Below are 14,401 nucleotides of genomic sequence, written 5' to 3' on the forward strand. Positions count from 1 at the left end.
GTGGCCCCAGCACCGGGCGAGAGCGGCAATCCCGGGTTCCCGACGCCGCCCGCCATTAGTGTCCTCGCTAATTACTTCGTCATTTTTGTGTAATGAAAAATGAACGACGCCGTCAACGGAGCGGAACCGGCGCGGTGGCTTCGGTTCACCGGTTTTCGAGGTCGTTCCGGCGGTGGCGGCGGCGGCGGCGGCGACGGTGTTGACGATGCTGTCGGCCAGCCATCCGGTTTCGATTCCACCGCGGCCCCCAAGGTAACGAGAACGCGGCCATCAACTCGCACGGCGCTGCTAATCAGTGGTCGGGAAAATGGTCGAGCTAGTTAGTGACGGACCTACACGACGGTCTGTTGACAGCTTTTCTTCGGTGCGAGCCCAATAGGTGGGCCACAGCTAACCAGACAAACACCAGACACACGGCACGGCACGTTCGCTTTTACGGTTATTACGGCTGACGTTGGGCAGGAGACAGAGAGAGAGAGCCCGGTGGAAACCCCGGGAAACTCTGCATGAATGCAGAAGTCGGTCGTCAGAAGCCATTTAAAAAATGGGCGCACACCACCCGCCGAATGGGACACTCGGTGGGAGCTGTTTGCAGCTTGCTCTAGGTGAAGAAAGGACAACAAAATGGAACACGCACGCACACGCAGCCACAACGAGCTTGCTCCGTGGAACTAATAGGGCCGGCGCTGGCCGGCCCCCAAACTCCGAACGGCTGCAGGCAAATTCTAACACTAACACTAAAGCGGGATGATGAAGAAGCACGATGAATGGGTAGCAGATGGATGCTGGTGGCGGGGATGAGATTGACAGCATCTTAATTCGAGCGTAATTACGCTCGCCGGCTTATGATGGGCGAATGGGTGAATGATTTCGCATAAAGAAACAACTTAAAACCCTTCGGATGGATTAGTAAATGGTTGTGTAAAGGATCACATTCGAAAAGGAGAACAGAAAACCGAAAAATTAGTGACGGCTGATTAAAAGCAAATTAACGTCCGAGCGAACATTCCAAGTTACGCGAACAAATGCGAAGGTACCGTAATTGGGAATTAGAATCGTATCTATCAAAAAGAGGAACAAAAAGGAACGTGAGTAGTAAGGAAAAAATAGGCAAATTTGAGAGACAAAAAAAAGCATTCGAGTAACAATAGTAGAGTAGATAGAATAATGAGAAAACACTGCAGACAGTCGAAGGCTTCGCTGGGTCGAAAACGTGCGTGAGACGTTTCCTACGATTTTCTTCGATATGCCAGTGAGTGACACTCTTATCATCGGTACGGATGAGGTTGTTTAACATCTACCAAAACACACACGGGCACACATACACACAGAGTCGCGGTTCTATCACACTTTCACGACTTCCGGTCACTATTCTAGTTGTAAGGTAGAGTCCCATTTGGACAACATAAACACAAAACAGCAATCAAAACGGATCAAGTCAATGACTACCGAGTTCTACTGACGACTAGTGGTTCGTCTGGGTTATGTACTAGCGCTTTCTGTTCGTGTGCTGATTGCGGTGTTGGTGGATTCGCGTTAGCGGATGGTGTAATGAGAGGGAGGCTAGAGAGAGATTGAGTTTTTCGGGGGGTGGGCAGGAGTATTATAGGATAAACAGTTGTAAACACAGACCTTCTTTTCCAATTCGCGTGCTCTGGACTGCAACGTTTCTATCGGTTCACCTATCCTACCCATGCCGGACGACATACCTCTAAGCTGAGCCAGAGCTTCCTGTAAATGAAGTGTGTGAAGAGAGAATCAATGAGAACACAGTGTGAGTATGGTTGGCGCATGATTGATCGGTCTGTCGCGATGTTGCGGCCACCGAAAGGGAAGACAGGAAGACACGTCACTACAGATGCGGCGTATTGGCACAAAATATGGAAAGTCCCCCATCTTCCCGGAGGGTGAACATACGAAGCGCAAAACGGGGCAGCGATTACTTCTAGACAAAAGGCGAACCCGAGCCACCAAAATCGACCGCCGAAGGTGTCACCCAGAACGATGGCGACCGTAAATCTAATCAACTCGATACCGACCGGAAATGAGCTTCCGGCTCCATTCGTGGGGTGATTCGGGCGAAAAACGGCGCGAAAAAACGGGGTGTGAAAAAGAAGAAGAAAACATTCCCAAATCTCACGTCGAGCGTCACCCGCTCGGGGATCGGCGGGCGGGAATTTTCAATTTTCCCACTTTTCCCCGTCGGGTGGCAATTATTTGCCCACTGACATACCGGTGGCGGGAGCGCGCACACTTATCGCTAATCTTCGTGGTGTGGGGCAGGACACTTTTCACATTTTATTGCCACCCCACCGACGATCACCGAGCCTCCGAAGCCGGGGCAGAAGCCAAGAAGCCGGTAAGCGATTCGGTGGCCGAAAGAATTTGGATTCAGGAAAATGATGATGGCACAAAAATGGCGTAAAACGCTAAAGAAGCTTTCACTCCTTATGACGCGCGGACACTTTTTATTTCGCTCCCTTTCGTTTTTTTTTCGCTGTTGCTCTTCTCTCTGCCGCCAGAACCACCTCTTGGAAGATAATTAAAAGCGATAGAAATGCAATTAGGCGGCGGCGGAACGGCCCCGGGGCCAGGTCCTCGAAGTGATTGTCACAAAAGTTACACAAACACAACCGAGATCGCAAAAGTAAAGCGAAACCTTGGTCCGTGCAGAACACTAAGCTTGGGAGTCACCCGTAGAGCTTCCGGTTGAGTGAGTTTTCCGAATCATGTTTGATTTTCTTGCCACACAAAGAAAGGGACGGTTTTCGGGGCCATCGAACAGAACCGAGCGCCTAAAGTTATGCAATAGCGGTGGTTGGGTAAGAAGGAAAAAAGGAGAAGGGAAAATAATCGGCCATTATCAATGAAACGGAATGAATCCATCAACAGAGAGAAAGAGAGGGAGAGAGGGAGAGACAGAAAGGCTGATGAAAGGCATGGAAGAGAGCGAGGCAGCACAGTGAAAGCGGAACTTCAATCAAACACCGAAAACACTCCTCGCAACAATGGAAATAATCAATCAAACACCGGCTGTCGGCGGCTCGAGGAAGATAATCGGCCGATCATTGGGTCCGGTTCCATCTAGGAGGCTGTGCGCGCGTGACAGAGCACTTATGTGAGCACATCGAAAGAGAGAGAGAGATAGAGACTAGAAGTACGGAGTGAGAAGTAGATATCCTAAACTAATGTCTGCGTTGTGAGCTACGCAACGTTTAAGACCGGGGTCTAGGAGGGTGAAAAAGGACACTCGGAATAGAGTTCCCAAGAAAGGAGAGAGAGAGAGAGAGAAACAGAAAGAGGGTAGAAGGTCCACGGAAAGCTTCAAAAATCGCGGAGTTCTAGCACCACCGGACCACGAGAATAGATATTAATGAGACGCTCGAAGCTTTCGGCACGTGTTGACCCGTAACTGATCCGACGACGACGACGGCTAAGCAATCTTGACTTTTTCCGATCGATTAGAAGTGTCTGTCCGGCGCACGTGCAGTCGCAATGGCAGACGGCCGGCCAGGACCATCCGGAGCAAGCCGGAGAGCAAGCCACCGCACGATTATTGCTTTATTTCGGGTTTGTCGATGTGGTCGCCGAAAGGATCCGAACAAATGGTGCAAATATCCTTTTCCGTTAGGCGGTTGGTGGGGGGTGGCGATAAAGGATCGATTTTCGCGCCCGGGTCGCCGAGGACATAATTTCGCACGGTGTCAAAGAGGGTCGTCGTCGTCGTCGTCGGGAGCCAAGTTAATGGCCAAGATGGGGACGATTGTTTTTTTTTTCTTATTTATTCTTGGGCGACATGCTGATGACAAAGGATGTTTATCGTTTCGGTCGGATATTAACCCGAAAAAGGTGCCCCGTAATGAAATGGTGGTAAGAAAATGGTGCCGTCTTTGGGTGTAATGAAAACCCTTCGGAACGCTCGGGGAAAGCGTCTCAATTTAATGGAGCCCTTAAGACGGCGCTGGTGTCGGTGTCGAGTGAGAATGATTTGCAGGTTTCGATTGGTTTGAAAATGATTGGTTGCGAAAACGATTTGCAGCGCACCTAGGGTGTCTGTGCGTGGTGTGTCCTGAGGGAGAACGGAGCCGCAGTCAGACAGAGAGGGAGAGAGCGAGAGAAAGAAAGCTGGTCTCGCTCGAATCGAAACTAGAATGCATGCAGAGGAAGAAGAATATTGAAGTGAGAAACGAAACGAACGAACGTTTGAAAATTGAAAATACTTCATTCGAAAATCCGCTATCAAACCGTGCATTGGATGGACTAGGGCTATTGGATGGGCTATTACTATTAGAAGAAAATAAACGAGAAACAAGGCGAACGCTAGGAAACGCATACTTACAGACAGGCTCTGGGGCATTTCTTTCGGTTTCGGCCATTGCACTAAGACTAGTTTTCGACACTAGTGCTTCATAAAGACTCAATAAGGATGGCTAAGCTATGATAAAGTATGTCCTCATAGATCTACACTTTACACTTTAAACGAGAGATGATCATCGCCAAAAGTAGTCCCTTGCACCGTGGCCCCATCAATCAAGTCCCGTAGTTAAATCAATTAAGCAGATTAAGCATTCAGCAGAGACCTATGCTCAAAATAAAGCAAAAAATATCCTTCTAGTGTATTTACCTTATCTTCTACGGCGTTTGGTTTCGCTGCAGAAATTGACAACTAATAGATGCAACAGGCTACGCCAGGCACCCAATTGAATTGGGATGCTTCCAAAAAGTTGGAGATAAAAGTTTGTAGCCATTCCCTCTAGTGAAGCCTTCAGTTGGAATAAACTTTCTACGCAGTCGCCAGGAACAAGAGTATGTAAATTACCTGAAGTTGCAAGTTTAGCGAGTAATGAATTAATTAAATTGAATCACTCTACCATGATGTGGCTCGTCCATGGATCATGCACTGAATTGATTTTTCACCGATGGATCCCCGATTAATTGCTTTCTAGACGTCGTGCCCAAAGACGTCAGATTGAACCCGGACAGTACAAAACTTAACGTAGGTGATCGCTCTTCGCGCGATAAAAGTCCAAACGGCCTAGCTCCACGATCGAACATTTGCTCCGTTACGCTACACGTGTCTGCATTTATGTGCCGCCTCCCGTTGCTCGTTTCAAGAAGAACTAGCGCCCTTGGTGCCACCACCGGCCTGGGGCATTATGCTCGACGGTTTATGGGGCAATTAAAACATCAAGACATGCCCCAGCAAGTGGAAGAAGCTTTCGCGGGCTCACAGTAGCCCTGTTGTGCTGAGTCCCCCAAAAATCGAGATCGGGATTGCGAATCGCCTAAAACTTAATCGCTCAGCCCGGCCCGGGTCAATAAACCCCCCCAAACCTGCGGGGCGGTACCATCCAACATGGAGAAATGTAGAACGAAGCCTTACGCCACATGGTCGCGCCTCTGAGTGTGTATGCCAGAGTGCTCTAGAGACGAGGCAAAAATAGCAAAACGGCACTGTCATCGCCGTGGCCCGTGTCACTTTGACATTGCCCACCACCACCCTCACCACCACCACCACCACCACTAGAGTTGCCGTTCCGTTCCGGGTTTTTATTGATCTAATCGGAAGCCCGGGGTAGCGACAGGAAAGTAATATCGCTTATGTCATAAGTGTGCCCTTAACATGTGCGGTCCTCCACCGGCCCCGCTACCCCCCGTTCGTTGCCGACGAAGGGAGTGAAAATGGCCGGGCATGTCCGGAACCACTGCACCACATCAACCAACGCGCACAACCACACGAAGGGTTGGCTGTGTAATAATGGATAAATTGTGTCCCATTAGTGAGGCAAGGGGGCAGCCAGGAACTCCCTCCGCGTCATAAGCTTTCCAGGGACGGGGCTGACGACGGCGCAAGGGGCAGCTAATGCAGCAATAAAGGACAACACCGGGTTGCCTACCGAGGCAGGCAGACAGATAGTGCAGCCCGTGGCATCGCTGCTAGCCCGGAACCGGAAGCGACGGACGACCAGAGAGTGTGTGAGAGAGAGAGAGAGAGAGAGAGAGAGAGAGAGAGCGGAACCGCAGAAAAGTGCTGGAACTAAATGCCCCCACGTCAGTGTTCGTCTCGATTGCGGCTTCGTTTATTAATAGACAAAGTTATTTAAAGCCACCGACACCGAAGCGACGAACGATGATCGACGGACGCGGTGTAGCAACAGCCGCGAAATGGGGCCCCATCCCCATCCTCTGGACCCGTCGCTAAAGATAGCAAACACGGTTCCGGGCGGTGAGGTTTCCGCCACCACCGACACCGACCAGAGCCAGGATATCGATTATCTGCCCGGGGATGCCCGCGCTAAAGCCCGGTTTTAGATCCACGTATCAGCTCTCCGGCTCCGGCTGATCTGATGTATCTCCGATGGTTTCGTTCACCATCGTCCCCACGGTCACCGTGCCACCCAAAGTCAAGAGCATAAGTTGCGCAAACCCCCTTCCCCCCGTCCCGTGGTCCCGTGTTTCGTCCCATCGTTCCGTTCGATGGACGAAAGTTTTCGTTGTCCAACAGCTGCTCGGTCGGTGACGGAGAACAATTTTTACTTGTTTTGCTCCAAACTTGGTTCCTTCGCCGCTCGGCACGGTAAATCCGTGCAAGCTCGACTTGGCAGCGCCACGGCAAGTGGGCCATGTTTAATTGATTCGACAGTGTGCCGGAGTGCGCGCCACTGCCCCCGGGGGAGGAAACTTTACGCTTTTATACGCTTTTATCTATTATTGCTTGTCCAGTGTTGCGGGCGTTTTCTTTTTTGGCTTACGTTAATACGGGCGGCCGATGTTGTCGCTGTTGGTCGGCACCGGCCCGGTGACGGCGGCTGCAGGGCGTCCTGGCGGGTGTGGCATAAATTATTTGCCTTTACAACTTTTGGCTTCTGTAAGCCACCTAACTTGGTAAGGCCTAACATGCAACGGATTTGCTCATTTCTTTGCTGTCCCGCTTCTGGAGTCGGTCGCCGGTCGGAAGATTCGGAAGAATCTGCTTTTTGAGTCCCACCCAGCACAATGTAAGTTGAGAGCTTTTTAAAGTATCGTTCGTTCCAGAAAACTGTTTTGTCCAAACATTCACCGGCTCAGCTTAGTGGTTTATTCATCTCTTTGAAACAAATTAAATCTTGGAACCTGGATTATCTGTCAAAGGTTGCACGAACTTCAGTTAATAATTTGGAAATTTGAACCCAACATATCCGAGAAAGCCAAACGTAACCACCGTTGCATAACTTTAGGCGTATTTATAAAATATGCGATTTCAACCACCTAAAATTCCTTTACTTACTCAACAATATTTGGTTTGAGAACTGCGAAATGAATTACGTAAACAAACCGGACCTCAAGTTATGTAAATCGGTTGCTGTTCGGTTCGATTTAAAACTTTTCGTTGGTCCGCTCCTGGCGAGTTCTTGGCTTGGCCGGCCCATAAACATTGACCAATTGTACAATTGCTTGATACGAGCTATAGCTTTAAGCCTCCATCCGAGTAGGAAGATCCGAATGGCTCTGTGGCGAAACAATCCACCGAAAAGAACGTCACCGCGAAGCGCGGAAGCTGACGATGTCAAAGTGTCGCGAAAGTGCTGCGACCCTTGCGATCCTTTGACTTGCTCCGGAGGCTGTGCGGCTTAGTGGCCGCGGGCGCAATAATGCGATATCGCTGACAAGATGCCATCGAGCAAGCCAACCTTTGACTCGCATTAACGATTTTTCTTTTCGACCGTACGCGGGTCCCGTTTTTCTTTTCTCTCGCGTCACGCTCAGCGCCGGTCCGCGTCCTGTTGATGCTCGCTCTCTCGCTCTTCCCCGGAAACCATAATCGTTAAACTCTCTTTATGGTAATCTATTAAGCCATCAGTAGTGCCACCGGCTCATAACGGGTAGCCGAATTTGGTGTCTGCCTCCTCTGGAGGTCCCTGGAGGTGGGCTCATCGAGGCCGAAGGCCTGAGGCTGATTGCGAAACGCTGTCCCCCTGCGTGGATCGCAAGATGGAAATCGATACTTGACGCCCAAACCACGTGAGAAGGACCAGGAGGTAGGTTGCTCGGTGGGCTTTGACCCGGGGGCGTGACAAAATAGAAAGAAACATAAATAAACAGGGTGGCTACGGGGTGCTATTGTGGTCGAGGGCCATCACCCAGCCGGGGGTTCCGCACGAAATCGCGCCCCAAATGTTGTTCGCATCGATCGGCCATGCTAAATGCTTCACAAATGCCGCGTTTTCAAATAATGGGGCTCGTCGATTCATTAAAGCAGTTCGAATGGCATGCAAATAGCGAACTCTCCCCCTAGCCGGGTTGGCTCGTCGAGAGCTTCGGGAGGACATGCTCCCGTCTCGCCGACGCTGCAAAAAAGGAGTTGCGAGCTTACGCAACATTGGGTGTCGAAAAGCATAACTTATTGACGTACGCAGCGCGCGCTTCGAGACCGAGACCCTCCACTCCGGGCCACACTACGCGCTGGAGTCAATTTACTGCTCAAACACGAGAGTTCCTTCAATTCCTTTTTCTTTCCGGTTTTTATGCCGCAGCCGGGCACCCGCTGTCACTTCACTTTTGTTTGCGAACCCCTCAGACGGCCCAGAACGGCCCGCGGACCGTGGGAGTATCAATGGTTAAAAAGGTTCACGTTCTGCCAAAGTTATGAGTAACGGACGACGGCCCATAAATAATCGAAGTTCAACATAGGCCCCGGCGCGGCGCATATCTCGGTGCGCTGTGGCAGAGGCTACCGTCGTGGCGGGAGCCTTTCTTCAAGCGCCAGCCCCTCGCAGTGGGCTCAGCAACAAAGTATTCAACCTGCCCTCCTGCGCCCGCCAGCTCGTGAGAGTCTAAAAATACTGCTCAATGCTGTTGCCATCCTCTTCAGCGGCCGGGCGCTCGGTCATCGATCGAGCGCGGCCCTCGGTAATGGCCCTCAGCTTTAGTAAACCGTGTTTCAATTGTCTTGTCATGATGAGAGGGATAAATTATGATTTACCGTGGCCGAGGCGAACGAGCGGCCACCACCACCGCCGTCATCCACCTCCCGGAGCCTTGGACGGGGCGGAGACCATTCCGCTTGGCAAGGACACCCGGGGGAAATCTTCTTTCGGGCGCCCGAAACGGAAGCAAATAAATTATGTTTGTAAATTGCGCCCGAAAGTGAGGCACGCCGTTGTCCGTCTTCCCTTAAAGTCGCCATTTACATCCAGGGGCCACCGCGAGTGAGAGAGAGAGAGGGGAATAGAGAAATATTTTGCATTTCGTTTCACCGATTCGGCTGGGCGGCAGATCAGACGTGCCTAAAGCGGTCAGTTGCAGTTTGCGAGACGTATGACAGCGTAATCGATGGACGGCAGCCTGTCTCGCAGCCTGGATGTTGGATGTATCGGGCAGGATAAGTTTGCCCGCATGGCACGCCAGTCAACCGAAGCTTCGAAAATGGAGTGTCGGGGGCTTCAAATTTCGTTTGCTGAGCGCATCGCGGAGAGGGGACAGAGAGTGTCCTGCATGACTGAATCTCATGCTCTGTCCTGTGTGAGGCACTCCATGATGCGAAAACTTGTAAAATATTCTTCGTGACAATATTTTCCACATTTCCATGGGGCTTAATTACGAGCCAAAGCAGTAACTTATATTAACGTTTCTTTTTTTCTTGAACATTCAAGTGAGCTTTAAATGATAGACAAATGCTTCCTAAACAGAAATGTTGGATAAATATTCTAAGTCACGAACTTTGCCCATTGCGTGGAAATTATCTTTCAATGCAGGTATGCTTTTAACGGGAAGTGGCTCAAAGCCGCCCGAGCAAAATGAGGGTTGGCAGCTTAACACTTAACACTTTCACAGGTGCTTAATATCCTTTTTCCACATACTTTATGCAGAAATATTGCTCCGATTTTCCCTTAGCTTCATGCAAAATTGCCAACAATTTCAACATCACTTTGGGATGTTTTCTTATGCAATAGATTTGAGCGTTTCAGGCGAGCTATGAACAAGGAATTGCTACTAAAACGATAGCAATAGCAACGCTGGGAATGGCTCAGGCTCTAATTTGGCACAGCAATTTTATTGTCTCGGGCAAACAACGGACGGTTCTTTTTGGTGCCAGAAACGCATTACATCTTTCCTAAGTTCCAATAGTTCGGTGTCGGGTGTGAGAAACGAACCTACCTTGCGGTAAGCGGCAATTAACGGGTGTTCTTGCTACTTAGGCACAGCAAGTCCCAAACACCCAGCTGGATGTTGAAAATTTATTCATCCAACCGCCAGGCGCAAATCAAAGGAAAACCGGCACCCATTTGAGCACCTGAAGCAGGCGAAAGCCATGCGATTGGGCCACGAGATTTACTTGTCAGTAAACGAGTGTCACGAGCCGTGCTTGACAAATTTGTGGGCTAAAAATGCCCTCCACCGGCTACAGATTGTAAGCCCCGATAGTAAAGCTCCGGGTTAGATATCAACCGATGACTCAGGCGGGTATCCTTGCGTGTGGATGTTTAGATTAACTGCTCTCAAGCAGTTAATGGGATCGAGAGAGAGAGAGAGAAAGAGAGAAAGAGAGCAAGAAAGCGGAGCGAGGGGGAACGCCTTTCCCCGAAGGACCCTTTCAGTTTTGCTTCCGGTTCCGGTTCGACGGCACGGCGAGTGGCTTCTCATCGGCCACGGATGAAACGGATTTGGACCGAAGACAGCCTTTCGCCAAATTTTCCTTGCCTCCAACGAAGAGTTCTTGACGATGGCCCCGCCGGCCTTGGCGGTGAGGCAGGCGTACCGGAGGTAGTACTTTTGCATAAAACATCAGCTCGCATAATCTTCCCTGAAACCGGGAACGAAGCTCAACGAAGCGCACTGCCTCTGCCTGGCGAGCCATCCTTTGCTCGCCATCCTTTGCGTGGGCCCTTCACGAAGGCTTTGAGCTGCGGAGGTAGATTTTTATCGCTGTGTGGCTGTACGTGTGTTGGCGGACACTACACACATATACGCACACTACAGGTGCATAGCTTTGCGCATAGCCCCGGCGACCGCCGCCACGAAATTGCCGCCAGTTGGACGGAGCAGAGGTCTAAAGCCTTTATGGCCGTAAAGCAACCAGCAGCATCATGCCCTAGCGTTGGCCATGGCACGGCGAGTGACGGAACGGCCCGGTACACAAACGGTTCCGGGTTTTCAGCCACTTTACGCCGTGAGATGGAAAATTAGACATCCGTGTGCCGTGTACAGGCCATCATCTTCATCGCCCATTTTCCTGTTTTCGTCCGGATCCCGTACGCCGGAAGTGCTCATTTAGTAGAGAGCCGGCGTTTAAGGGACAAAACAGGGCCAAACCCCAGTGAACGCGATCGAAAGGCACCAAGTTCCCGCTGGATGTTGTGTTTCGCCCGAAAGCTTTGCCAATTGTCAAAATCTGAACGTTGCTGAACCGGTTCTCAACCGATTCCGAACCGGTCAAGAACCAGCTCAGGAGCGAAGTAGTGCATTTTTCAGCACTCTTATGCACTTTCTTCCTTGGTTGAATACAAGATGGGTGAGCTTTGGCCAAGCCACACACTAATTGATCTCCTCGGAAGCATTAGAAATGGGGTCTGCAGCCTCTGGCCGCTGTGATTGATTAATTTTCCACACCACAACACGCCATCAAAGGACCGGGACAGTGTGCTGAGCAAAATGCACGAGCTGGGAAAACAATTTTGCCCACGTTGCTAGGCAATAATATGCGGCATACCGGGACCTTGAAATGGCCTCTAAGGAGAGTTTGCATCGCTCGGAAAATAATAGCACGTTCGAATGGCATTTTGTCCCTAACTCAGCGTCTATTTTCGGGCAGCTGCCGCTGCCTAATTTATTATTCACCTAATGTGTATAAATTTTCACTCAATCGTGTTAAAAGTGGGCAGCAAAAATGTGAAAAAATAACCAACGCCTGGATCTCGCGCCCGCAATCCTTGGAGCCCGCGAGTCATTAAATACGCAGAGCCATAATTTCCGCTCGGGAGCCGCGGCTTTACGGCCAAAGTGCGTGACGTGGGCCTATTTTTTATCTGCCTTTATCAACGTATGTATGCTGTGGGCCGGCCTCCGGCCGACCGGCTGAGACCGAGGGCTGCCGGGCACGCAAATTATCGCTCACCAAAACCACGGACCTGAAGTTGAGTCGCAAGTCGAATCCGACACCGGTCGGATCGGGCGATAATTAGTCAACGGGCGCACATATTTCATCTCAATTTTCTCCAACGTGCTTACGTTCCGATTTCACATTTTATTCACCATCCAACAGCCCGGCCCCGGGATTTGATGTGGTGATGCTTGAGTAATCAGATTCGACTGATTTACGGTGCCCGGTGTACCGGCAGCTACCTCGGGGCTCAGAGAGTCCGCCACAGACCACTTGCAAAGGCGATGTTGCCTTCGACCGGACCCAACCCAAAGCTCTGGGTGCCTTAGGGTGGAAGGTAACAGTTTGAAAATAAATCATTCTTTCACCCATGGGTGAGCCGCTGAAATGCTACGAACTAACCCATTTCAGCCCGGCCCGGTTCAGGTTCAGGTGGTGGTCAACACTTACTTTGTTTTGCATTGGCACGGAAAACATTTACATTTAATCAACCTGAGCACCGGTAACGGCCCCGTTTGGCACGTTTCCCACGTTCACTCGGAGCCTGGTGGTGGATTTCGCTTTTTCGCCCCGTCGTCGCTACAGTCGCTTATTATAATTAACTTTCAATTTTCTTCAACCCACCGCACGGTGGACGCGCCTTGCGGTGCAGCTGAAGTTGAACTCAAAATTATTCAACACGGTTCTCATAATTGGCAGGGGTCCACGGGCTTCCTATTCGGGGGGACGGGGTCCGGCTCGGGGCAAAGGATTTAGAGACGCTCCGGTCGCAAATGGGGATATTTCTGGACGCTCAGTAACTGCACGGTGGCGTTGGGTTTGGTTTGGTTTGGTTTGGTACACCACACCAAAGGTGCGTCTCGAGTATAGCGCGGCGACTGAGCGCGACAGGCTGATCCTCATCTGAATGGCAAATTTAATTAAAAGCCCTCCGGTGGCCAACCAGTGGTCGGCATAACGCCAACCGGGTCCCAAATCAATCGGGCTGCGGTACCACGATGAACCGGAGGATGGCGTACTTCGGGCGAAGTGAGGGCCAAAAGCATGGCCCTTTATTAAAGATCGATTGCCCGTTCACCAACCGGTGGGTAATGGCAGTTTAAACGGTGGCAGGCACAAATGTTTGGCCTCGCTACTTTAAGGCCCACAACCCAGAACCCAGGACCTAGTTTATTACCATCATAGCTATAGACCATCTTGTCGCTACGCATTAGTTGAAACGAATGCGAATGCCAACGAGTTTAATGAGTGTTTTGTGCAAAAAACCCAAGCTACTGGAACAAATTACACTCGTTACAGAAGATTCCAGGGCAACTCCTTGGTGGATAACTGAACTCCAGCGACCCTAAGCCGTTGGTCGCGGACGTGGATCGCCCAGGCGCGCCATGCTAATCACTCTCGATTCGTGGTTCAACGGTCATCGCTGACCACGCGCGAAATGGATTACGATTGAACAATCGAAGCTTGAACTTAACGAGATTTTGATGTAAATTCGCGTCACCCCACTCGGTTTCGGTTACAATCACGCCCAATCGGCGTGCCTTCTGGTTTCTGACATTCAGCCTTCTCGCCACAGGTCAGTTAACCGGAGCAAACCACTGTGACAGGCGTAATCATTTAATGGAACAACTTTGGAAAGTTTTCTTTCCCAAAAATCATTACATTACGCTTCGCTTAATTGCGCGGCCCATCGTACGCATTAGATGAATTGGCTGTGCGCTTTTGGGGAGATACCGTGAATCGGAAAACCTATAAGAATAATGCTACGTTTTTGACTACAGTGCGAATGCGTCCCTCTGCATTCGCACTCCCCGGTGAGAAGGAACACCAGGGAAAACGAGAAAGATAAAGCAGATGGTGGTTCGGGTTGTTCATCAAAGATTTACGATGCTCCGTGCCTGGCGATCGGTGAGGCCATCGTGTGTCCGTCGCCAACGGAACACGGAGTGGAGGGATGTAGGTCAAGCGAGGGTCGAATCGATGCTGGCCGTACGGTGCTGGCTTACCTGATGGGCACGTTCTGCTTCCGCTCGGCGAGCTTCGGCGTCCCGAAGTTGCATACTGAGTGAGTCCAACATGGCGTCAGACACCCACAGTGCGTCGTTGGACATCGTCTGAAACGGGAGCAAGAATCGAGTGCAGCAATTAAAGCAAACTGATGAGCGAACAGCGCTGGTAACCGTCAGTCAACAATCGTGGAAAACTTGCCCCAGCAACCAAATACGATCAGCTTGATTATGCCAAATGACCACCGAACCGGAGCGAACCGGTTCAAAGATTTCGTCACATTCGCGCCCCACTGTGCTCGAATTTCGTTGTAGT

General features: G+C 50.7%; 1 protein-coding gene across 1 annotated transcript in view; it reads right to left on the reverse strand.

Moving 5' to 3' along the window:
* The window catches only part of LOC131208516 (uncharacterized), a 57,510-nt gene extending 43,320 nt beyond the window's left edge, over window positions 1-14,190 (reverse strand). The window contains exons 1-2 of the mRNA XM_058201294.1: window positions 14,086-14,190; window positions 1,633-1,731 (exon numbers count right to left, since the gene is read on the reverse strand). Of these exons, the coding sequence (XP_058057277.1) occupies window positions 1,633-1,731; window positions 14,086-14,190 (204 nt within the window). The remainder of the gene's footprint in view (window positions 1-1,632; window positions 1,732-14,085) is intronic.
* Between the last annotated feature and the right edge of the window lie 211 nt (window positions 14,191-14,401).

The sequence above is a fragment of the Anopheles bellator genome, chromosome 2 (assembly GCF_943735745.2).
Source record: "Anopheles bellator chromosome 2, idAnoBellAS_SP24_06.2, whole genome shotgun sequence".
In the NCBI taxonomy this organism is placed as follows: domain Eukaryota; kingdom Metazoa; phylum Arthropoda; class Insecta; order Diptera; family Culicidae; genus Anopheles; species Anopheles bellator.